This window comes from Podarcis bocagei (genome assembly GCF_964188305.1).
Source record: "Podarcis bocagei genome assembly, chromosome: 13".
In the NCBI taxonomy this organism is placed as follows: Eukaryota; Metazoa; Chordata; class Lepidosauria; order Squamata; family Lacertidae; genus Podarcis; species Podarcis bocagei.
In genome coordinates, this window is record NC_138138.1 from 12,105,564 (window position 1) to 12,131,765 (window position 26,202).

At 46.9% G+C, this 26,202-nt stretch overlaps 2 protein-coding genes across 5 annotated transcripts in view; both read left to right on the forward strand.

Moving 5' to 3' along the window:
• Positions 1–9,260, forward strand: part of LOC308571065 (charged multivesicular body protein 3) — a 33,533-nt gene extending 24,273 nt beyond the window's left edge. For both annotated transcript variants that reach the window (XM_081166377.1, XM_081166376.1), the window contains 4 exons: positions 1,723–1,902; positions 4,686–4,807; positions 5,178–5,292; positions 8,863–9,260. In XM_081166377.1, coding sequence (XP_081022503.1) covers positions 1,723–1,902; positions 4,686–4,807; positions 5,178–5,292; positions 8,863–9,005 — 560 coding nt within the window. In that variant the 3' untranslated portion in view covers positions 9,006–9,260. The remainder of the gene's footprint in view (positions 1–1,722; positions 1,903–4,685; positions 4,808–5,177; positions 5,293–8,862) is intronic.
• An 8,555-nt stretch (positions 9,261–17,815) lies between these two features.
• Positions 17,816–26,202, forward strand: part of REEP1 (receptor accessory protein 1) — an 82,152-nt gene continuing 73,765 nt past the window's right edge. For 2 of the 3 annotated variants that reach the window (XM_081166791.1, XM_081166792.1), the window contains exon 1: positions 17,816–18,044. In XM_081166791.1, the coding sequence (XP_081022917.1) occupies positions 18,013–18,044 (32 nt within the window). In that variant the 5' untranslated portion in view covers positions 17,816–18,012. The remainder of the gene's footprint in view (positions 18,045–26,202) is intronic. The other variant, XM_081166793.1, reaches the window with a different exon arrangement.

Sequence of the window (26,202 nt, forward strand, 5' to 3'; positions counted from 1 at the left end):
TGACTGAATATCAGTTTAAAGTTCATGTGGGATAGGCCTTATGCGGTTGTTGTTTTGACCTCAGCTGGACCCTAATTGGTTTCTTGATGATTCCGTTGCATTTCCTTAGAAGTAGAAGGGAGCAGAGGAAGCAAGCTTCAAAATTTCAGTCCAGGCACCCCCTGCCTGAAATACTGGGGGCACCATCCTCTAGAAAGTTCTCCTCTGCAAGCCCCTTTGAAATGAATGCAGGCTGTGCCAGCACTCAGCTCCCATTCATTGGAGTGGCACTTTTGCAGGGGAATTTCCTGGTGGCCCTTTGTATGGAAGGTGTTTAGTTGACTGGGCTTGAAATATTTAAAATGGAAGCAGCTGCCAGTAGGAACCTTTACACAAAGCTACATGTATAGCAAGTTATCCAAGCCTTTCAATAAGGAAATATATACGAAGTTGTCGTAACTGTCCCCCAATGGTTGCAAACATATCATTAGCATGGTTTACTAGTACAGTCGTCCCTTGGTTCTCGAACGCCTTGGTAGTCGTACGCTTTGGCTCCTGAACGCCGAAAATCTGGGAGTAAGTGTTCCGGTTTTTGAACGTTTTTCGTCTGACGCGGCTTCCGCTTGAGTGCGGGAAGCTCCTGCAGCCAATCGGAAGCTGCGCCTTGGTTTTAGAACGTTTCGGAAGTCGAACGGACTTCCAGAATGGATTTCGTCCAAGAGCCAAGGTACGACTAGTTACTTGAATGATGCTCTACCCACAAACCACCTCTCTAAGAGCCCTTCCTCTTCAGTTGAATTCCTCCCATCACACAGTGCAAGCAAGTGTAATGTGGGTTATTTATTGTTTGACATTTGTAATAAAATAAAATATAAAAATGTCACTTTCTACCCCAAGCTGTTCATTGGCAGGAATATTTGTCAGCAACTGTTGCTGAGTATATTATACTAAGATTGGAACTTACATCTGGCAAGTAGGAAATACTGATTGACTTACAATCCAAGACAGGCATAGGCAAACTCGGCCCGCCAGATGTTTTGGGACTACAACTCCCATCATCCCTAGCTAACAGGACCAGTGGTCAGGGACGATGGGAATTGTAATAATAATAATAATAATAATAATAATAATAATAATAATAATAATAATAATAATAATAATAAATTTTATTTATATTCCGCCCTCCCCAGCCGAATCCGGGCTCAGGGCGGCTAACAACAATAAAACAGTACAAAAGTACAGCACAAACAACACTCTAAAATCATTCATTATAAAATTAATTAATTCAAGCCACTGGCAACCATTGGGCCAGAGCTCCGCGAAGATTGCCGAGGGAGGGAGTCAGGCTGTGTAGTCCCAAAACATCTGGAGGGCCAAGTTTGCCTATGCCTGATCCGAGACACAGTTCACTCAAAGGTTTGGAGCTGCCATTTGAGGTCAAGGACAAGACTTCACTTCTTGGGAAGTAAGGTAGAACCTTAGCAGCTACCAAATTTTGGTTGACTTTTGCCCCAGATGAGAGCAGCCAATATATGCATGTTCTCAGAGCCCCCCCCCCCCCAACATTGCCTTTCGTTCAGAAAGGTCTTCTTAAGTCCTTGGCCGCTAGTGTAGGGGGACTGAGGTGACAGATGAGTCCCTCTCCTCCTCTCCTATGTAGTATTCACACGCCAAGGAAAATCACGGCTCATTTTTAAAGCCCCAAGCTTCCGCCATCGCCATTTACTCTTGTTTGCATTGTAGATATTCAGCGAGAAGAGGAAAAGGTAAAAAGATCCATCAAAGATGCCGCCAAAAAGGGTCAGAAAGACGTTTGCGTGGTCCTGGCAAAGGAGATGATTCGTTCGCGGAAAGCTGTGAGCAAACTCTACGCCTCCAAAGCCCACATGAATTCAGTGCTGATGGGGATGAAGAATCAGCTGGGTAAGGAGTTGGGCTTCCACAGCAGCACCTGTCATGATGGAACAAAATGGTTACAGTGGTGCCTCGCAAGACGAAAAGAATCCGTTCTGTGATTCTCTTCGTCTAGCGGTTTTTTCGTCTTGCGAGGCAAGCCCATTGAAGGATTAGCAGATTAGCGCTATTAGCGGCTTTTAGCGGCTTATCTGCTGATCGGATCAGCTGATAAGCGGCTTAGAAAAAGGGGGGGAGGAAAAAAAACCAGCAGGAACTCGCAAGACATTGTCGTCTTGCGAAGCAAGCCCATAGGAAATTTGTTTTGCGAAGCACCTCCAAAACGGAAAACTCTTTCGTCTAGTGCGTTTTCCGTCTTGCGAGGCATTCGTCTTGTGGGGCACCACTGTACTTCAATTTCTCTTCCACCAAATCAGACAGGCAACTGAATACAAAAGAAAGCTATCCTCTGTCTGTCTGTCTCTCTCTCTATCTATCTATCTATCTATCTATCTATCATCTTATTCTTTTGGTACTACTCTAACCACATGAAAGGGTAGCAGTGGGCTAGGGAATACCCATGCAATAGTCTTTGTCCACCAAGCTGTGTTATTCAGCTATATTCCCCTGAAGCACAGGCTCACACCTTGCAGAAGCTCTTCTCACAGTGCCAGGTGCATGTGCAAAGGGGGCCCTGGACAAACATTTATCCAGAATTCTCCCACCTCAAGCAATCCGTGCTGAAGCTGAGCTGTGGTGCAATGCTGCAGCAGTCTTTCTCTCCCGTAGAAGACTGTGGAATAAAATGATGCTTGGAAATAAAGGCTTTGAACCTCATTAGACCAAATGAGCATAAAATGATCAAGGGTCAACAATACAGAAAGAAATAGAAGACTGTTGTGAAGACTGGAGGACTAAACAGTTCACACCATAGATTTATGTTTATGCTGGGCTGTAGCAATAGTATTTATTCATTCATTCATTCATTCATTCATTCATTCATTCCCTGCCCATCTGGCTGGGCTTCCCCAGCCATTCTAGGTGGGTTTCAACAAAATATTAAAATACAGTGATGCATCAAACATTAAAATCTTCCCTAAACAGGGCTGCCTTCAGATGTCTTCTAAAAGTCTGGTAGTTGTTGTTCTCTTTGACATCTGGTGAGAGGGCGTTCCACAGGGCGAGTGCCTGGTTCTCTGTAACTTGGCTTCTCGCAGTGAGGGAACTGCCAGAAGGCCCTTGGTGCTGGACCTCAGTGTCCGGGTAGAACGATGCGGGTGGAGACGCTCCTTCAGATATACTGGACCGAGGCCATTTAGGGCTTTAAAGGTCAGCACCAACCCTTTGAATTGTGCTCGGAAACGTACTGGGAGCCAATGTAGGTCTTTCAAGACCAGTGTTATGTGGTCTTGGCGGCCGCTCCCAGTCACCAGTCTAGCTGCCGCATTCTGGATTGGTTGTAGTTTCCGGGTCACCTTCAAAGGTAGCCCCACAAAGGTAGCAAAGGTCAGTAATGTTTGAATAAAGAAGCAAGTTGTAGGAAAGTACACCTCTTCTTTCCACATGATAGCAGTATTCAACCCAGGACTTCCCATTTAGAAAAGCGCTCTCCCAAAAGTCTTCCACCTTGCTACACATTGGAGGTCTGCGGAGCTTTGGAAGGTAACTAAGGTTTTGTAGAGGATGAGCACTTTTCCTTGCAGTTCGGTGGCGTTCTGCATGAACCTCAACTTGTAGCTTATGTCACTCCAAATAAAAGAGCTAGGGAGGCAAACCACGAGGTCAGGTTTGCATGCAAGGCTAGGCCACACATAGCTTGGCTCTGGCGGCAGCAGGACTAGGGTGGAGCAAAGTGACTGTGATCTTTTGCTCCAGGCACCCACCTGCTTCCTCATTCTTGCAGTGTTATGTACAAATAAAGCCACCATTGGATACAGTGTCATGTGATATTGCCTTCTTGTGGTTTAATCATCACAGGTTTGTTTTTTGTTTTTTTACAAAAATCAAGCGGCCTTGGAAGGATTTGTATACAGTGGTACCTCAGGTTACATACACTTCAGGTTACAGACGCTTCAGGTTACAGACTCTGCTAACCCAGAAATAGTGCTTCAGGTTAAGAACTTTGCTTCAGGATGAGAACAGAAATCGTGCTCCGGCGGCGCAGCAGCAGCAGAAGGCCCCACTAGCTAAAGTGGTGCTTCAGGTTAACAGTTTCAGGTTAAAAACAGACCTCCGGAACGAATTAAGTACCGTATTTTTCTCTCTATAAGATGCACAAGACACACCTAGTTTTTGGAGGAGGAAAACAAGAAAAAAAAAATTCTGAATCTCAGAAGCAAGAACAGCAAGAGGGATCCCTCTTGCTGTTCTGGCTTCTGTGACAGCTGTGCAGCCTGCATTCGCTCCATAAGATGCACACACACCTTTTTAGGAGGGAAAAAGTGAGTCTTATAGAGCAAAAAATACAGTACTTAACCCGAGGTACCACTGTACTTGAATGCGTCACAAGCAAGATGCTGGACCAGATAATCCTTGATGTAACATTGCAGGCCTCTGATCACATCCTTACCATAGAAAATCTTTAGGGGTCTTTTTCAGAAGCAGAGAGGAAAATATTACACTGTTCTTTATGCACCCTCTTATTGTTGGGTTTCTATCAGGTTGAGAGAAAAGGTGGACATCTTGTAATCTTAGGTACCCTCAACTCCCCTCTGAATTGAATAGGAACCTTGAACTGATGGCAGGGAACAGCCCAAGCTGATGTTCTGCTGGTCTGAATTTAATCTAAAGTCTTCCATGACTTCTCTTGACAGCTGTCCTGAGAGTGGCTGGCTCATTACAAAAGAGCTCAGAAGTCATGAAAGCCATGCAAAACTTAGTAAAGATCCCCGAAATCCAGGCTACAATGCGGGAGCTGTCCAAAGAAATGATGAAGGTAAGATTACTCTCTTAATTCTTTTTTGTATGATCTGGCTGTGTAAAATGGTAGCAAGGAAAGCAGTCTAGCATGTAAGAGATAGTACCTGCTTCAGATCACTGTTACCCTGTTGCCTTGTTTGTTGATCTCCTGGCTCCTGCCTTCTCTTTGCCAGATGAGGCCACATGAACATCAGTCCGAAGGAGATCAGTTGTCAAATTTTCGTTGTCTCTCTGGATTTATTTATTTTTTTAGCTTCATGCAATTGTTTGTTGGGACAGTCCAAGCTGTGGCTGAAAACTAGGGCCCAATTTCCAGGTCTACATGTGTATGATCCTGGTCTGTATATACAAATAACTTAATTTTCCATCATTTACATTTTCTTTAGGCAGGTATTATCGAAGACATGCTGGAGGATACTTTTGAAGGTATGGAAGACCAAGAAGAGATGGAAGAGGAAGCAGAAATGGAGATCGACAAAATTTTGTTTGACCTTACAGCTGGTGAGTGGAAGTGTGCACAAGTGTCTATAGATAAACGTATGTGCCATGTCCTACTTTTTATTGTTGGCAAAACTGGCCACCTTCATTTGCAGCGCCAGCTCTCCTGTAATATTAAATGGAAGCTTGACTCTGAACAGGTGTTGCTGAGCAAATGAAACCCTGGAGTTATATGCCACCGCTTTTAAGCATTCTCTTGAGTCTTCGTTATGTTTCAGGAAGTGAAGTTAAATGGCTGTTTCATCTTCCAGTTCTCCCACCTAGTCCAGTGGTGGGGAACCTCCAAACCATGAGCCTAACTAGGCTAGACAGCAGTCAAAATTTAGCTCGCAAGGCTGTTTTCCAGACATCATACAGTGGTGCCTCGCAAGACGAAATTAATTCGTTCCACAAGTTTTTTCTTCTTGCGAGTTTTTCGTCTTGCGAAGCATGGTTTCCCATAGGAATGCATTGAAAATCAATCAATGCGTTCCTATGGAAACTGCCTTCAGACCAGGTCCGGGGACAGTCTGTCCCCCGACCTCTTCTGAAGGCTGGGGGGGGGGGGAAAGGGCTTTTCTTCCCACCGCCAGCCTTCAGAAGGCTGTTCTGAAGGCTGGCGGTGGGAAGAAAAGCCCTTCTCCCCACCTCCCGCCTCGCAAGCTCCGGGGACAGGAGGGCTTTCCTGCCGCCCGCCAGCATTTTAAAAACCCCCGCTGTCCCGGGGTGATTTTAAAATGCTGGCGGGCGGCAGCGAAGTCTCCGCTGTCCCGGGGGATTTTAAAATGCTGGGGGTCGGCAGCGAAGGCTTCGCTGCCGCCCGCCAGCATTTTAAGATCGCCCAGGACAGCGGAGAAGTCTCTGCTGTCCCGGGAAGGCAGGCGGGGGGGAGCAAAGACTTTTGCCCACCGCCGGCCTTCAGAAGAGGTCCAGGATCTCTTCTGAAGGCCGGCGGTGGGCGAAAGTCTTTGCTCCCGACTGCCAGCATTTTTAAAGAGGTCCCCGGAGATTTCCCTATGGGCTTTCTTCTTGCGAAGCAAGCCCATAGGGAAATTCGTCTTGTGGAACGACTCAAAAACGGAAAACTCTTTCGTCTTGCGAGTTTTTCGTCTTGCGAGGCGTTCGTCTTGCGAGGCACCACTGTATATGTGTATGTAGGGTAGATAAAGACCTGGCAGCAAATAAACCATTGGGAGTCTTGAAGTGCACTCCCAATGGTTCCTTGGCCAGCATGTCTTGTATTTGCTTGTATTTGTACTGCCTTCCCAAAGCCGGGAAGGAGAGATGGGGGCTTTGACAGGGTCCTAGAGTCCTCCTGTCTCCTTCCCAAACCCTAGTTAGCACTTTCCCAGCTTTCGGAAGGAGATGGGAGGGCCCTAGGACCCTACCAGAGGGGATGCGGGTGGCGCTGTGGGTTAAACCACAGAGCCTAGGACTTGCTGATCAGAAGGTTGGCGGTTCGAATCCCCGCGACGGGGTGAGCTCCCGTTGTTCAGTCCCAGCTCCTGCCCACCTAGCAGTTCAAAAGGGTGCAAGTAGATTAATAGGTACCGCTCTGTCGGGAAGGTAAACGGCGTTTCTGTGCGCTGCTCTGGTTCACCAGAAGCGGCTTAGTCATGCTGGCCACATGACCCAGAAGCTGTACGCCGGCTCCCTCGGCCAATAAAGCGAGATGAGCGCCGCAACCCCAGCGTTGGTCACGACTGGACCTAATGGTCAGGGGTCCCTATACCCTTTACCTTTAGGACCCTACCAGAGCCTTGCACCTCCTTCCCAAAGCCCAGCGCCTTGCTTACCCAACTTTGGGGGGGCTGAGTGATGGGTGTCAGATGTTGGCCTTGCTCTCCCCTCCACCTCCCACACGACAAGACAGTGTGCTGCCTGTGGGTTCCAGGTTGAAGTGCTCTTGCGGCCCACTTGGTATGAAAAGTTGGACCCTTGGCAAAGTTTTGTGGTAGACAGGATGATGAAGAAGCTTAATCTGGTTCTGCTGCCATGGCCGATCCTTGTCGGCTAGGGTTGGGTCTTCTTCAGTCCTTCCCTTAACAGTGGTGGAGCCTATTGAAACAACCTACCTCTGAAGACTGGCAGATCCACATGGGTTACTGAGAAGGAATCCGTTGGCTGGGAGAGAATCTGCTGTGTCTGGCCAGTTCTATTAGATGCCTTGCTTAGCCTCTAGACTGAGGGAATGGCCTGAGTGGTTGATAGCTATCATGCCTGAATTCTCCCTGGTTCTCCAGAGAGCTCAGAGCAATGAAAAAGCGGAGCCCATTTTAGGGACTCCGTCATGGCGGCACAGAAACTTTCAGGAGCTCGTCCTACACTCGAGTAGGATGCTGGCAGAGACACATGCCCAACTGGCATGTTCTCTCCCTCCTGGTCTTTCATTTGGGGGCTTCAAAAACTTTCTTCTACTCAAACATCACAGCGACCGATGCCAACAGACATTGGCACACTTAGGGATCTGCAGAGTCTTCGCAGCTAGCGTGACAGACCTCAACAAATCAGCATTTTGGCTAATCTACTTTATTTACATATAAACACACACGGAGCACTGCAACATGGCTCCCTCTCTCTCTAGCATCAGACAGCAAAGAGAGAAAGAACAAAGGACAATGACAATAGTCCCACTTCACGGAACACAGTAACACAAACATCTTGTCTCCGTCACTTCCCACTCCATGGAGTCAAAACATATACTGTCATGTGATAGACAAAAATCGCATGACTGCAATCATGGAGCAGGAATTCTAAAAGAAACTTCATTTTCTCCCTAACATTGCGTCATTCAGAACTGTCAAGCAAGCAGAGCTCTTCTAAGCGGAGCAAGACTGATAATATTTTGGTCCTCGGGGAGGGGATGAGGCCCTGTCAGTGGTTTCTATGACTTATTTGCAGTTTGTGATTGCAATCACTCCCACCTACCGTATTTTTCGTCCCATAGGGCGCACTGGCCCATAGGACGCACCTAGTTTTTTGGGGGGCAAATAAAGAAACCCCCCCCCTTTATTTCCCCCCCAAAACCAGGTCGGGGAATCCAAACCAGGTCGGGGAACAGCGGGATGGCGGCGCTCCGCCTCCCCGCTGTCCCCCGAGCTTGTGAGGCTGGCGCTGGGGAGAAGCACGCTTCTCCCCAGCGCCAGCCTCCAAACCAGGTCGGGGAACAGCCTCCAAACCAGGTCAGGGAACAGGGGGAAGGCGCGCTGCGCCTCCCCGCTGTCCCCCGAGCTTGTGGGGCTGCCCGATATCTGCACGAAGCCCGGGGCGCAGGGTTGCTTCGGGATGCAGGCTCCTATCCGCAAGCCATGGGAGCCCGACGAGAACTCCCACGGAGCTCCCAAGGCTTGTGGAGAGCTTCTTGAAGCCTGGAGAGCGAGAGGGGTCGCTCTCCGGGCTTCACCGAAAGCCTGCATTCGCCCCATAGGACACACACACATTTCCCCTTCATTTTTGGAGGGGGGAAAGTGCCTCCTATAGGGCGAAAAATACGGTAATCCCACCCTGCTTAGAATTCTGGGATTGTTCTGGGTCGAGCCTTTATATTTTGGCACTGCTTTTTCAACTGCAAGTGTGCTTTGCCTTTTCTTGCAGGAGCCTTGGGTAAAGCACCCAGTAAGGTCACCGACGCCCTGCCAGAACATGAGCCCGAAGGGGCTACAGCAGCTGTTGTTGATGAAGATGAAGAAGAAGATATTGCAGCAATGCAGTCGCGGTTAGCGACTCTCCGTAGCTAAATGTAGACTGGCTTTGCAGTTTGGTGCATTTTTCCACAGGCTGCCCTGTCACGCCTTTTAACAGTGCAAAACTTCATTCAAAAGTCTTTCCTGTATATATTCCTATATCTATTTTTTTGTGGGTTTGCCTTCAGAGATATTATTTTTAACTTTTCTGTCAACCTATGCCCAACACTAAACCGCTCTTGGGGAATGGAGAAGGGATGGCATATGTATTCTCAAACAAAAAATAAAATAAAAACCTATTTGAACGAGCTTGTGCTTTACGTACTGTCTTCTGCGGGCTGTACCTGCAACAACAGCGTTATGTACATTTCTGAAACAGTATGACTAGATTTTAATAAACAGTTTTTAACACTTTCCTGCAGTCCCTGGTGAGCTGGTAGTTTCTTTCAAGTATGTGGACTGAACACACAAACCTCTTGCCAGTTATTAAAAACCAAATAAACTCTTCAGCCACAAAGTGTAGTTCTGATTAGCTTAATACAGTTGATCTCCTGCAAGTAAAAGTTATATGTAAAAGAAGAAGAAGAAGTCTATACTGAAATAGTAAAAAAGGCCTGGCAGCAAAGTACGGGGGGGGGGGGATCCAAAATGGTACAAGTAAAATAAAACTCTGTGTCACTAAGCAGTTTTAGGTACATAAAACCTGTTTTTTATTTATATTCTTAAAGATTTTGTAAAAAAGCTTGCCGGGTAATCCAGTCAAAAGCTCATCAAAATGGAGGTGTCACATTACAATAAGCCATAGGCACAGTGCAGTTTTAAATAACAAAGGATGCATTTCCAGAAAGCTTTTTATATCACAATTAAATTACAGTGGTACCTCTGGTTAAGAACTTAATTCGTTCCAGAGGTCCCTTCTTAACCTGAAACTGTTTTTAACCTGAGGTACCACTTTAGCTAATGGGGCCTCCCGTTGCCGCCGCACTGCCAGCACGCGATTTCTGTTTTCATCCTGAGGTAAAGTTCTTAACCCGAGGCACTACTTCCGGGTTAGTGGAGTCTGTAACCTGAAGTGTTTGTAACCCGAATCGTTTGTAACCTGAGGTACCACTGTCACGATCCACCATCCAGTTTTCCAAATCATGCTCGAGTAGCGCAGATGACAGGAAATCAATATGCAGGTACAGCAAAAAGTCATAAATACATCAAGATTTACGTTGCATGGAAAAGTAATCAACAGAAGGATTGGAATTCACAAAAGGAACATGAATCGTACCGCAGAGTGACAAATTTGAGGGGCGTAGGCCACAGGTGAACAGAAGGTAGATCTGAATCTCCCGGAAGATTTCCAGATGATTTCCAGTAGATCCATAATGGTTTCCGACTCACAATTGTTTTAACATTAGCAATAATGAAAAGGTCTCTACCCAGGCCAAGATGCCAACATGAAGGAAGCTTGAGGGAAAAGGAAATGGATTTATGTGTCAAAGGAATGCAGTGATTCCTAATACTGAAATCACTCCTGGGCTTAAGCATGTGGCTCAGATATGCCGGATTTTAAGTGGTTCCTCCCTCGGATCACTATTTTGCACTTGGTTTCTGGTGGTGAGCCTTGGGGATCGATTAAAAAACAAAGTACCATATTTTTCGCCCTATAGGACGCACCAGCCCATAGGATGCACCGGCCCATAGGACTCACCTAGTTTTTTGGGGGGGAAATAAGGGGGGGAAATTTCTCTCCCCCCCCCCAGCCGCGGATATCTGCCCGAAGCGCGGGGTGCTCTGCTTCGGCACGCCCCGCGCTCTGGGCAGCAGGCTGCTATCTGCAGCCTAGGGAGCCCTGCAGGAACTCCCGCGGGCTCCCCAGGCTTGCTGATAGCTTCCTGAAGCCTGGATAGCGAGAGGGGTCGGTGCGCACCGACCCCTCTCGCTCTCCACGCTTCAGCGAAAGCCTGCATTCGCCCCATAGGACGCACACAGATGTCCCCTTCATTTTTGGAGGGGAAAAGGTGCGTCCTATAGGGCGAAAAATACGGTATATTTTTCGTTCTATAAGACGCACCTTTCCCTTCCTAAAAAGTAGGGAAATGTGTGTGCGTATTATGGCGCTCCCAGGGGGAAAGCCCCCAAGATCTGGACACACACTCCGCGCACTCTTTAAAGGGAGCGCGGCTTTTGGGGGAGCCTTAGCCGCACGCAGCCTCTCGTGGGCAGGGGATGAAGCCAGGGCAGTGAGCTGGATCGCTGCGTTGCGGTCCCGCTCATTGTCCTAGCTTCTGGCCTAGCCGCGCAAAGCCTATGCAAGGCACGTTGGGCCTTCATCCCCGTGCCCTGCGGAGACTTCGTGGGGCTATCCAAAAGCCAGAACAGCTAGCACTCCCTCTAGCTGTTCTAGCTTCTGGCTTAGCTGCGTGCGGCTCTGTCCCTTCCCCCACCTCCCAGAAAAGCCCCCCAAGAGTCGCGCTCCCTTTAAAGGGAGGGGGGGAGCCAGTAGGCTTGCTTTCACTGAAGCCAGGAGGGCAAGAGGGATCGGTGCGCACCAATCCCGCTTGCTCTTCTGGCTTCAGGGATTGCCCCACAAGACCTCCTGAGGGAAGATGGAGGAGCGATCCCTCTTAGCTCAGGATGCCTTGCATTGCTTTTTTATTTCTTGTTTTCCTCCCCTAAAAACTAGGTGCGTCTTATGGTCTGGTGCATCTAATAGAGCAAAAAATACGGTAGATTCCCACAGGCCTGCAGGACATTCACCCCTTTGTAATGAATGCCACGATACTGCTCTCCTCCCTCTATATCTGAGATCCAGTGCCGAGGGCCTTCTGGCGGTTCCCTCATTGCGAGAAGTAAGGTTACAGGGAACCAGGCAGAGGGCCTTCTCGGTAGTGGCGCCTGCCCTGTGGAACGCCCTCCCAGCAGATGTCAAGGCAATAAACAACTATTTTACTTTTAAAAGACAACTGAAGGCAGCCCTCTTTAGGGAAGTTTTTAATGTCTAATGCTGTATTGTTTTTACTATTCAGTTGGAAGCCGCCCAGAGTGGCTGGGGAAACCCAGCCAGATGGGCGGGGTATAAATAAATTATTATTATTATTATTATTATTATTATTATTATTATTATTATTAATCAACCTAACAAAAATGAGTTAAGTTTCTCAAGTTTATCCTCTTTGTAAATCAGTAGCTTGTTTTAATGTGTGCATACCAATGTATGCACTATTATGTGTACATTAATAAAGGATATTTTTATGCATGCCCTTACGTTTGTTTCTGTTGCAAAGACAAAAACATCTTATGAATGCAGGGAGAAAAACCTGCGGGCAGCCGACAGAATCCAGTTTCTGCAGTCAGTTGTAATTTGATTCGGCTGCAGGGTTGTACAGTATTGGTATGGTATTACCAGCATTCACCATGCTAATAATACGTATCATCAAATGCATTTTTTGCTGTCCTTGTCATCTAAGTACTGTAGTTGGGAGATTCCCCCGCTTTCCTGTCTAGTGCTATTTGTTCCCATACGAAAGGTATGTGACAAAGTTTCCCCCTAGTGGGGAAAAACGAAATCACTTTTGGTCTTCTACAAAGCCTTGTACTTTCTGCTGCAAGTGCTACAAGCATATCTCTCAAATGTGCTCCTGGTTGATAAAGAGGTCAGCTGACTGCTATAATCAAGCAATACATTCATTAATTTCAGCATATATATTTAGGTAGAATGTGGGCATTTCCATATTTGGGCTCATATCTGCTCGGACAACGCAAGTCAGATACAAAATACATCAGATCTGAGTCCTGGGGAACAAAGAACGTCGTCATTGTGTGAATGTCACTTATTTTCTGTTTCCACAAATATATCCGGTCTGTTATGCAATCATTCATTCATACAAACAAACAAACAAACAAACAAACAAACAAACAAACAAACAAAAAAGGGACTCTGCTTCATGAATTGCATCCTAAGAAACATCATTTTTGTGTGTATCAGTCTGCTGCCAGGGAAGAAAGCACAGTCTACTCTACTTGCCTCTAGATCTTTGCTCCTAGTTCTGCCATCAAAGCTTTATAGAATCACAGAATAGTAGAGATGGAAGGGACCCCAGGAATCTCAGCTAAAGCATCCATGACAGGTGGCCATCCAACCTCTGGTGAAAAACCTCCAAGGAAGGAGAGTCCACAACCTCCCAAGGGAGACTGCCCCACTGTGGAACAGCTCTGACTGTCACAAAGTTCTTCCTGAATGTTAGTCAGGATCTCCTTCCTTGTAACTTGAAGCCATTGGTTTGGCTACCCTCCAGAGCAGGAGAAAACAAGCTTGTTCCCTCTTTCTTCCATGCCTTTGAATATTGAATAAAAGACAACGGTAAGGACTTTCCCCTTGTTTCTGCTTCTGGCAGCCTGCCGTGGGAGTTGAGTCCTCTGATGCTTGACATATACCCAGTGGCGTAGCGTGGTTTGTCAGCACCCGGGGCAAGGCAAGTAATTTGCGCCCCCTAACCCGTGGATTTGCGCCCCCTAACCCTAACCCCCAGATGTTGCGCCCGGTGCGGCCGGCTCCCCCTGCACCCCCCATGCTACGCCACTGCATATACCGATGTAATCGCAATGTCTGACATACGGATGGAGCTATGTAGAGTTATTGGCTGGCTTCACGGTTTTTCAGTATCGTGATTTTTGACGTGGCAATATATCGCGAATCGTGATGGGGGAGGTGCTGTGCAAAAATCACAATGTGGGGGAAATCGTGAAGCCAGCCAACACCTCTCTCGATTCCTTTTTAAAAAAAAAAAGATATTTATTAAAATTTCACAAATTATATAAACAAACACAACAATACAAACAAACACAAACAAGAAAAAACAAGTATTATTTCAGATCCTTATTTTCTTAAAACTTACTTCACCGACCTCCTCATACCTCCCCTTTCTGCATTCCAATTTCAAATATTTAGTTCAGCAAATCCTCACCCTTAATTTTATCTAGTTGTTAACCTTTCTTTTCTTTTAACTTAATCTTTACAGCTGTAAACCACTTACTTTCTAAAGCTGCATCATTTTAACACTCATTAATTTTACAATGTTTCTTAAGATAGTTCTTAAATTTCTTCCAATCTTCTTCCGCAGTCTCTTTTCCCTGGTCTCGGATTCTGCCAGTCATTTCTGCCAGTCCCATATAATCTATCACCTTCATCTGCCATTCTTCCAAGGTGGGTAGATCTTGTGTCTTCCAATACTTTGCGATGAGTATTCTTGCTGCTGTTGTAGCATACATCACCTCTCTCGATTCCTGCAAGCCCCTGTTAACTCTACCAGCGCAGCTCTCCCCTGCCTCATCATCACAAGAGCAGGCACCGGCAAAAATCACAATGTGGGGGAAACCGTGAAGTCAGCTTATGGCTCTACAGTGGTACCTCAGGTTAAGTACTTAATTTGTTCCAGAGGTCTGTTCTTAACCTGAAACTGTTCCTAACCTGAGGTACCACTTTAGCTAATGGGGCCTCCCGCTGCCGCCGCACGATTTCTGTTCTCATCCTGAAGCAAAGTTCTTAACCCGAGGTACTATTTCTGGGTTAGCGGAGTCTGTAACCTGAAGTGTATGTAACCCGAGGTACCACTGTACTGACGTAGTTCCATCGTTATTTCAAACATCGTGATATAGCGGTATATCACAATATTTAGCTGACAATAGGGGCGCAGGTGGCGCTGTGGGTTAATCCACAGAACCTAGGGCTTGCTGATCAGAAGGTTGGCGGTTCGAATCCCCACGACAGGGTGAGCTCCCGTTGCTCGGTCCCTGCTCTTGCCAACCTAGCAGTTCGAAAGCACGCCAAAGTGCAAGTAGATAAATAGGTACCTCTCTGGCGGGAAGGTAAACGGCGTTTCCGTGCGCTGCTCTGGTTCATCAGAAGCAGCTTTGTCATGCTGGTCATATGACCCAGAAGCTGTACGCCGGCTCCGTCAGCCAATAAAGCAAGATGAGCACCGCAACCCCAGAGTTGGTCACGACTGGACCTAATGGTCAGGGGTCCGTTTACCTTTACCTTATATTGTGAAGTTGAAAACCAGCCATCACCCAGCCCTACTGTTCCCCTTTATGTAGTTTCATCATTATTTCAAACATCGTGATATATTGGTATATCACAATATTTAGCTATCATATCTCCTCCTCCTCCATGGAGGAGACTCTTGACAGTCCCATGGGGTGCAAGAAGATCAAACCTATCCATTCTGAAGGAAATCAGCCCTGGAAAAGACCCTGATGTTGGGAAAGATGGAGGGCACAAGGAGAAGGGGACGACAGAGGACAAGATGGTTGGACACTGTTCTCGAAGCTACCAGCATGAGTTTGACCAAACTGTGGGAGGCAGTGGAAGACAGAAGTGCCTGGCATGCTCTGATCCAGGGGGTTACAAAGAGTTGGACACGACTAAACAACTAAACAACAACAATAACAATAATATATCCTCTCGGTCTCCTCCCCCCCCAGCTAAACATACCCAGCTCCTTCAACCGTTCCTCATAAGGTTTGGTTTCCAGACCCTTGATCATCTTTGGTGGTCCTCCTCTGCACATGTCCCAGCTTGTCAACATCCTTCTTCAAGGGACTGTTTTCAGAGGAAGCACTGTGAGGGCAGAGAGACCGTTTGCCATCAAGGGACGGTTGGTTTACCTGTGCTGCCCCACCTCCCGCCAGATGAAGTTGCTGCCTGTGGGTATCATTCATACACATATGTTAATGAGATGAATACAGTGGTACCTCAGGTTAAGTACTTAATTTGTTCCGGAGGTCTGTTCTTAATCTGAAACTGTTCTTAACCTGAAGTACCACTTTAGCTAATGGGGCCTCCCGCTGCTGCCGCGCCATCGGAGCACGATTTCTGTCCTCATCCTGAAGCAAAATTCTTCACCTGAGGTACTATTTCTGGGTTAGTGGAGTCTGTAACCTGAAGCATCTGTAAACCGAGGTACCACTGTACAGTGGTGCCCCGCAAGACGAATGCCTCGCAAGACGGAAAACTCGCTAGACGAAAGTGTTTTCCGTTTTGGAGGTGTTTTGCAAAACAAATCTCCTATGGGCTTGCTTTGCAAGACGAAAATGTCTTGCGAGTTCCTGCGGGTTTTTTTCCTCTCCCCCCCCCTTTTCTAAGCCGCTAAGCCGCTTATCAGCTGATCCGATAAGCCGCTAAAAGCCGCTAAAAGCCGCTAATAGCGCTAATCCGCTAATCCGTCAATGGGTTTGCTTCGCAAGACGAAAAAACCGCTAGACGAAGAGAATCACAGAACGGATTCTTTTCGTCTTGCGAGGCACCACTGTAGTGTGAAAGATTATGAGTCATGGGCAGTGTTTTTATTCTAGAAAAAAAGAGATGCCGGTTCTCACCATTCAGTTGTTACAGTAAGTGCCACATTTTTAACCAGTGCTTTTCTTTTAGGGGGGAAAAATGTTGGTATTGTGTACCAATGAGTATCCCAGAAAGAAAGAAAAAACACTGGTCATGGGATGGATAGAGAGTTTGCAAACAAAAAAGTGCTTAGCTTATTTTTCTGGCTGATGTTTTAATGCCGTTAATATCGTTGAATAGATTATATAATTGTGATGTTTAGCTTATTTTTTTGCTTAAAGGTTGTAATTGTTTCACTGAGGATTTGTTAATTACTCTATATGGCTTATGATGCATATTATTATTAATTATTATTTATTGAATTTATATACCGCCCTATACCCGGAGGTCTCGGAGCGGTTCACAGTACATAAAATAAAAATAAAAGCTCAGTAATATCCCCTACAAAAGAGCCACATTTTAAAAGTGTATGGGATGTAGAATTCGTGACCAGGGAGAAGAGTAGGTGGAGGAAGACTGGAAGAAATTTAAAGACTACCTGCAGAAGCACTGTAAAATTAAGGAATGTTAAAACGATGTCTGATGGAAAATAAGTGGTATTGGTAAAAAGATTTTTAAGAAAATGTAAAAAAGGATTGATAACTGGAAAATTGATATTTATAATAGGTTAATATCTTGAGGAGGGACGCGGGTGGCGCTGTGGGTAAAAGCCTCAGCGCCTAGGGCTTGCCGATCGTCAGGTCGGCGGTTCGAATCCCCGCGGCGGGGTGCGCTCCCGCTGCTCGGTCCCAGCGCCTGCCAACCTAGCAGTTCGAAAGCACCCCCGAGTGCAAGTAGATAAATAGGGACCGCTTACCAGCGGGAAGGTAAACGGCGTTCCGTGTGCTGCGCTGGCTCGCCAGATGCAGCTTTGTCACGCTGGCCACGTGACCCGGAAGTGTCTGCGGACAGCGCTGGCTCCTGGCCTATAGAGTGAGATGGGCGCACAAACCCCAGAGTCTGTCAAGACTGGCCCGTTCGGGCAGGGGTACCTTTACCTTTACCTTTAATATCTTGAGAAAGGATAAATGCTAGAGGGTAAGGACTTGCTGAATTTAATATTTGAACTGGAATACAAAATGGGAGGTGTGAGGAGGTCTAGAAACTAGTGAATGAAGTATAAGATATGAAAATACTAATCTATTTTCTGCTTTGTTTGTTTTTTTTGGTTTTCCTTTCCTTTCCTTTTTTCCTTACCTCCTTTTGTTAACTGTTTTTTATTGTACCGTAACTGTGTTTTTTATGTGTTTTGTGTTTGGTATTTTTTTCATTTTGGTAGTCTTTCTTATGTTTAGATTTTGAAATTTTTCATTGTTTGTGAAACTTTAATAAACATTATTTAAAAAATAAAATAAATAAAAAAGTGTATGGGATGTTGATCAGGTCAACCAAAGGCCTGGTTGGATGATGAAAGAGGCTCCGCACAGAATCAGGGCAGGTGCGAAGTCCCTCGCGCGCCCAGCCCTCCCAGCCGCGCTCGTGCGGCCCTCGGCCGCTTCCGGCCGCTCCCCAGTGAGGCTGCGCGCTGGCGTGGGCATGCCGAATGGCTGAGGCGCCTGGCGCTGCTGCTGCTGCTGCTGCTGCTCCTTCTTCCCGCGACGGCAGACGGGCAGCTCCGAGCCGGGCGGGGGAAAGCGGACCCACTCCCTGCTGCTGCTGCCGCCGCTGCTGTCACCGGAGCCCCTCAGCGCCATGGTCTCCTGGATCATCTCCAGGCTAGTGGTGTGAGTAGCCCGCGCGGGGGTGTCTCCTGCCGCGCGCCCTGCGCTTTTGGGATAACCCCCAGCCTTTTTGCAAGCGTGGTGGGCCATAGGATTGCATGGGGTTGTGGGTCTCCGTCTCTGTCTCCCGTGCGCAACGCAGCTTTCCACCCAACGCGCCCCGGGCTAAGAATATCTGCCCATCTAATTATAGCCTTTCCTTCACAGGCTGCCGCCGGTGCCTAGATTTTTTTCCTTTTCTTTCTTGCGCTCCGCAGCAGGAGATCGGCGTGGGTTTGGGGTTGTTGTTTTTTAATACAGCAAAGGGAAGATGTGCGTTTTTGGGTTGCTTTTTAAAAAACACCCCACAAAATCCTATATTGGCTCGGCGCTGCCGGGTAGGGGTAAAGTCAGGACGGATGCACGCGAAAGCGGGGTTGCTTTTTGCAGCGTTTCCCCTCTGCAAATGGGGACAAAAATCGAATACTGTATTGGGAAGGGCGGCAGGGAAATTGACGCTTTGTTGCTGGCAATACCTATTTCTGTGGGGTGGGGGCTCGCTAGAGGGCGCTGTCTGGAGCCATCCCATGGGAGGTGGGAGCAGAGAGAGAGGGGGGTCCTAATTTATTTTTTGGTTAAGCACTGTTTACCTTACATGATTAAAATGGGGGGCGGAGGATCTGTGGGGTTCCCCTCTCTTTGAAACCAAAACAAAAGAAAAACCCATAGGCTTTCTGGAAAAGCCTTTCTGGAAAAGTGGAGCATTCTCCTGCTTCAACATAGGCTTCACATGTCATGGGGTGTCCAGGCAAGCCGTACAGGAATCCCTGGGAAATTCTCCCCAGGAAGCAAACAATGGAGTCCGTTTCCATGACCATTTGCATCCAGAAAGGGAAGGGAGTCGGCCTACAACATGTGCCCGCAACATCAAGCTGGCTATCCTCATAGATGCTGCTTTTGTAAAAGAAATGTAGCTTGCCAAAGTTAGGAGAGCAACAGAATGAACCCGAATGTGGATTTTCCTTGGGCTTCCTGTTCTAGGATGCTGAAGGCAATTTGTTGTTGGAGGCCCAGCGCCACCTTTGGAGAGATGTGCTAGGATAACACCCGGTTCATCCACCTGGCTTCTGTCTCTGCCCAGCAGTCTGAAAGATGGGAAGAGGGTGGGATTGATTTTTGAGCTTCCTCTCTGCGAGCCTTTTGATGGCGGATCATGGCAAGGGTTGTAAGAACAGAAGCCGGCAAGTTATATGATCCTGACCAATCTGCAGCTGTCATTTTCTGTGGTTGAGCTTGCACTTTGCTAGGGTGAACCATGTTAAATATCAGATGGGTATTTTGCAAACAAGATAAGTCTTTTGCTGATCTTTTTTAAAAATAAGATGGCACTTCAAGGTTTTGTTCTGAAAAGCTGTGTTTTCTCCACATATTTTACATAGTATTTCCAAGTGTGTGATTGGCATAGTATATCTAAGCTCGTGCTTAAAGATGCTGTTCCACTCTTCTTTGTTTTTGGCATAATTTCGAATATAGTCTCTCATTTGACTTTTAAACTCAGACTCATTTTTAAACGTCTAGTATTAATCTGTATACAGTATTTGCCTCCTCCCATCTTGTGAAGCTTTGTTGAAAGAGTGCCGATTGGTGTGTAGTTCTGGGAAACAAAGGCAGCCCAAGGAACGGTCGTATTATGAGTGAGGTCATACATCACACAGTTTGAAAGGCGTGGGGTGGGGTGAGGAAGAGAACAGCATAAGTGCACCTACAGTTCTTTGTTGCACATGGTCCGCAAGCAGAAAAAGTATAACGCGACATCAGGACTTGTAGGAATAAAACACAAAGTTGCTTGATGGTGCAGAATAGCCCTCATTAAATACTAAGTAGAGCAGGGGTCAGCAAACTTTTTCAGTAGGGGGCCGGTCCACTGTCCCTCAGACCTTGTGGGGGGCCGGACTATATTTTTTTGGGGGGGGGGATGAACAAATTCCTATGCCCCACAAATAACCCAGAGATGCATAAAAGGATACATTCTACTCATGTAAAAACACGCTGATTCCCAGACCGTCCGTGGGCCGGATTGAGAAGGCGATTGGGCCAGATCCGGCCCCTGGGCCTTAGTTTGCCTACCCATGACATAGAGGAAATGGTTTCTTCTAGTACAGACCACCCCTAGATTCCCTTTCTGAATGTGCTAGGTTGTGTGTTAATGGGGTGTGAAGGCAGTCTTCAGGTCATACAAATTTGGGTTAGGGTTTAAATGGAATTGATCCGAAATATAAGCATTTGATCGAAGTAGCCTCCAAAGCTTGCTCCCCATTAGCCCATTGCAATGAACATATGGCTAATTCAGAGCAGGGCCATTTGAAGCAAATGTGGAAAGTTCCAAGGGAGGAATGCACAATAATTCTAAAAGTTTAAAGTGCTGGTTGAGTCCCAGCTAGGGTCTGTTGGCTCTGAAGCCTGATGTTGGGAATATTCTTAAAGCAGCAGTTGGGAGAAATGCAATAATCAAAGGAAACTGTAGAATCATAGAATTGTAGAGGGTCATCTCGTCCAGTCCCCCTGCTATGCAGGAATCTCAGCTAAAGCATAGCTGAGTTGCCCCACAAGAAAAAACCAAACTCTTAAATAGACAATCAGCATAACTAGCACCAGAGAACAGACATCTACCATTTCTGGTTGTCAGGAGTCCAGGTTCCCAGCCCGATAACACAGTAAGCGTAGGTAATTAAAAAGGAGGATTTATTGCAAAAACAAACAGATAGCTCCGGACGGTTCTAACAAAGTCATCACTCAAGATGACCCTTCTGAAGATTTCTTCCGGTGTTGACAGAAGATATTGATTTTACGACTCTTACGTCTCTTGTTTTGCTTCCTGTCTAGTAGCCCTCCCATTCGCCGACTCTTCGGACTTATTGGTTTAGCTCCAACCTCTTCCTGTTCTGAACATGCTATCTGTGTGTTTGTTCGCACCTGTTTGGGCTTCCTGCAAGCTTTGTGTTCTACTCTGCTCTCAGCTACTGCCTTATCAGCCTGCCCTTCAAGGTCAGCAAGAGCTGAAGTCTGCAGCTGCCGGCTCTCCCCTGCCTGTCTAACACCTAAGTCTCTCTGTTCATGGCTGCCTTCTGCAGTTGGCTGCAAACCTTCGCTAGGAGCTGGCTCATTCCTGACACTGATTGACCTGGTGACAGTGACGTAGCCATGGTGGGACCTGGGTAGTCCTGGCCTTTGTATTTCAGGTCTATCTCTCTGTTGGTTCTCAATGGGTAAACCTGTGGTCCATATGTTGGCAGACCTGGCATCAGGACATCTTCCCACTCACTGCTGAAACCTTCAGTTATTTCCCAGGCTCCCTTCGCCGTCTCCATCCATTAATTCATTGGACTGCTGCTACAGTCAACTTCACAGCTCTCTCTTCACTGCAGTTCTCGTAAAAACGAACCCCCAAAGTGCCAGGTTAACAATGCCAGCCTACGCTTTAGGATTGGCATACTCTGTCTCCTCCCCATCTTCAGCAAAAGCAACACTGGGTTGCTTTTCTGGGCTGGCGTAACACTCCTTCTCTCAGCCACAGTCCTGCTCTCTGCGACATGGGTATAGTAACAGTGGACTTTTATCTGCATTGGCATTAACAGAGCAATTTATAAAATATTTATCAAGTCAAAAGGAAATCACACTTTTTGGGGGGTAGGAAATAAGGCTTTAGCTGGAAAGAACACGAGTTCTTGACTTTGCTGCTACTTTTTTTTTTGGAGTCGACACACTGCTTCCCTGTCATAGCTACAATAAAACCCTAGATATTTGACTTGTTCTCTATGGCAGTGTTTCCCAAACGTTTTTGGGCAACGGCACACCTGTGTACTAAAAAAAAATCTCGCGGCACACCACCATTAAAGCCCCGCCCCGTGACGTCAGTGTGCAGCGTCACGCCGGGAGGGACGCACAAAAGTGAACGTTTTTTCCCTCGGCAGCTCCTCTCAGCTGCGCTCAATCCGCCTCCGCGCAGGCTGAGGGAGGGAGGGAGGGGCGCGTGTGACCCGTCTCTGCTGGGAGACCAAACCCAGCGAGACAGAGTCGCGCAGAGGCGCCCAGGCAGCGCTGCCGGCTGCGAGGAGGAGCGCCAGGCAGCAGCAGGAGGCGCGGCCTCTCCTCGCCGCCCCTGCCCCGCCTCTCGCCGCCCGACTCGCCCGCCTCCCTCCAGGCATCTCGCGGCACACCAGCCGGTGTCTCACGGCACACTCGTGTGCCGGGGAACACCGGTTGGGAAACACTGCTCTATGGAGCAGCTATCACTTCTCTAGTAGGGAAGACCAGCAGAATACAGTGGTACCTTGGTTTACAAACTTAATCCATTCTGGATGTCAGTTCTTAAACCAAAACCGTTCTTAAACCGAGGTGCGCTTTCCCTAATGAGGCCTTCCACCGTTTGGATTCCGTTCTTAGTCTGAGGTAAAGTTCTCAAACCAAGGCACTATTTCCAGTTTTGCAGAGTTTGTAAACCGAATCATTCGTAAACAGGACTGTTCATATACTGAGGTACCACTGTATGCTTAAAAGCAAAGCAAGGGTCTATATTGGGCTTTCCTCTTCAGCCTTCCCTAATTGGCTAGATCTGCTTTCCTAAATCTTAGTCATTGCTGTGGCTTCATTCATTGGCTAAAAACACTGAAAGGTGGAAGCAGGCTGGTTTCTTGAAAAACAAACGAGGGGGGGGAAGTGCCTGGACATTTTGCCTCAGATCTCAGGTTATGCAAATGCTAAAAGTTTATAACTATTTTTTTAAATAAAAAAATGGGAATCTGGGGAATCACAGTTCATCTGATGGAGCAGAGCGACTGTGTGTCCCCCCACCCCACCCCCATGGACATTCACGATGGCCACAGAATCCCCATCCTTGCTCTGTACAGAAAATTAGGAGACAAGCAAGGTACTGGAACTGGAAGGAACAGGAATTTGGCAACGCAGGATGGACACAAAGCTGAACTCCTACATTGGGAGCTATGAGCAACAATGGCCAAAACCAGACAAACTGGAAGTATTGTTGTTGTTGTTGTTGTTGTTATTAATAATAATTAATTAAATTAATACATAGGCGCCGACTCCATGGGGCTTGAGGGGGCTCGAGCCCCCTCAAAAAATTTTTTTGGGGGGCTCAGCCCCCCCAATAATCTCGGGCGCCCTTCCAGCAGAGCGCCGGGGGTGGGGGCTCCTGCCTCGCTGCTTCACAGCACCACCGCCACTGCCAAGGCACTGCCGGGGGGAATTTCCTTCCTCCTGGCGGTTTCAGCCCCCGCGAGAACAGGGGAATCCCGACTGGCCACACCTCCCAGCCAGCCAATCGGCTGGCTGGGGGGGCGTGGCTTGCCCTATTTAGGGCCGGAGCCACTTTATTTGCATATTCATGAGCTTATTTATTATTCATGAGCTTTCCCGGGCCCCCCCCCAATATTTTTTATAAGTCCGCGTCCCTGAATTAATATTAATATTAATAATAATTTATATTTATATCCCGCCCTCCCTGGCCTCATTTGAGGATCACAGGGCAGTTTACAATACAAAAACACAAAAATGCATAGCATAGTAACAAACAAAAACAATATTATACCCCCACCCGCGGTAGGAGTGGTATGAGGCCTGATCTTTGGCTCTGGGCACCATATTGCCTGTCTTCGCTCCTTTTTCTTTTTCCTTTTTTTTTAAAAAAACCTGCTAACAGAACAGCTGGACTTGCTGCAATGTATATTGCCAGGGAGCCATCCAGTCATCATCTGAAGGCCTCATCCTGTATCAATGAGTAGAATAAGCAAATTTTGTACAAATTTGAATCATGGGCCATGTAAACCCTTTAAATATCTAGCAGCAGCCCTGGGCCAAAGTAGGAAGTTCTGAAGGGAGGAAAGGCCATTTATGTCACCCACCAGTTGATTTTGGGAGCGTCTAGTCCTGCCTTCCCCACCCTGGTGTCCTCTAGATGGTTAGGTCATTGGCCAGGCTGTCTGGGGCTGAAGGGCAGTCGGCGAGGGAAGGCTGATGTAGCCCCATTCAACCTACCTAAAACTATCCAGACCCTTGGGGTGGGGGGCTTTACAAGTTTTAGGAGTGAGGCTGTACGTAGCCAACCTTTCCGAGTTAGTGGGCACACTTGGAATTTTCATTATGGTTGCCATTAATTTGATTTGAACTGATTTTATAATGAATTGATTTTAGAATGCTGTATTATTTTACTGTTGTTAGCTGCTCTGAGCCCGGCTTTGGCTGTGGAGGGCGGGATATAAATAAAATTTTATTATTATTTTATTAAGTGGCGTGGGCGCCGGACACAAAATGGCTGCTATGGAAGTGTGGCATCACACAAAATGGCTGCCTCATCTAAAAGCAGACAAGAGAGAGCCGCATATTCTCAGAAAAGGGGCAAAAAGGCACCTATTGCTGCCCTTACTCAGAGAGAGATACTCTTTTTTCAGAACAGAAGAAAGGGAGGTCCAGTCCTGGAATCCAATGTCATGTGAACCTGTTTAAGGGAATGTGTCAATGCGAGGCAGTGTCAACCATTGCATATGGTGGCTTTTTGTGGGGAAGTTCACTGAGGCTACTTGCAGGTGTCATAGGAGGTTGTTGTTGTTTAGTCGTGTCCGACTCTTCGTGACCCTATGGACCAGAGCACTCCAGGCACTCCTGTCCTCCACTGCCTCCCACAGTTTGGTCAAACTCATGCTGGTAGCTTCGAGAACACTGTCCAACCATCTCGTCCTCTGTCGTCCCCTTCTCCTTGTGCCCTCCATCTTTCCCAACATCAGGGTCTTTTCCAGGGAGTCTTCTCTTCTCATGAGGTGGCCAAAGTATTGGAGTCTCAGCTTCAGGATCTGTCCTTCCAGTGAGCACTCAGGGATGATTTCCTTCAGAATGGAGAGGTTTGATCTTCTTGCAGTCCATGGGACTCTCAAGAGTCTCCTCCAGCACCATAATTCAAAAGCACCCATTCTTCGGCAATCATCCTTCTTTATGGTCCAGCTCTCACTTCCATACATCACTACTGGGAAAACCATAGCTTTGACTATACGGACCTTTGTTGGCAAAGTGATGTCTCTGCTTTTTAAGATGCTGTCTAGGTTTGTCATTGCTTTCCTCCCAAGAAGAAGGCGTCTTTTAATTTCGTGGAGGTACATAGGAGGTACTGGTGAGCATACTGGGGCCCTCAGACACCATATTGGCAACCTCTGCTCTGTGTTCACTGGGAAGAATGATGGGCTCCTAACAGGAGCCTCCTTTAAGGCGATGAAAGGCTGTGTAATGTGTACCATAGTGAGCCCCTCCCCACTCTGATTTTCCATTACTCCCAGCACAATCATTTTTGCATTTAATCACGTTCCTCTATATCTGCTTTCTGCAAATGAAAGCTAGCTTTTCAAATCTGTATCCTTGTCTGGATTCCGCTGCATCGATGGTCTATTCAAATATTGTGGAGACGCCGTAAGGAAATGTAGGGCAATCTGAGCCCCGTTCAGTTAAACTGCCTCTGTCTTTCTTTGTGTGATTTAATTTTTAATATGTTCCATGTGCGCTGAGGTCTGGTCTTAACCTACACGGATTTCTGGTCTCTTCCATCCTGTAGCTGCACCCTTAATAAAACAGATCAGCTGACAGAAACTGATTTCGGAACTATGGCTAAAAATTTATGTTTGCTTTGTTGGAAGTCTGTTCTATCTTTCTGAGGACTGCAGATTGCTTGTGGAGCTTATGGCAATTACTATCCTGTTCACTGAGCGATGGATTACGTTAGGTTTCCCTGAAGCATCTTTGGATTGGAAGTTGATAAGACAAGGCAGTCCCCATCATGCCATATTATGTTGACACAGCACATTCCAGCACCACGTAATAGTAAATTTAATCAAACCTACCCTCTTATGTCAAGCTTCTGTAGATAATTTCACTCGCAGCAGTGCCATTGCTTTTAATTCTAACAGATTATGTTCATTACATTACTACCCTAGTATAGATGTTAAAAGGATACAAATTTCTTCCATTTCAACCAAAGGTTTCCTGAGCCTTTGATTGATCTTGGATCTGAGTTTTCATATCATTCAAAAACCAGATGATAGGAACTGGGTAGGGGTATCATCTTTTGTCCCTTTTGGGAATTTCCTCATTCTTCATACACGCTTGTCAAAATCCTAGTCTTTTG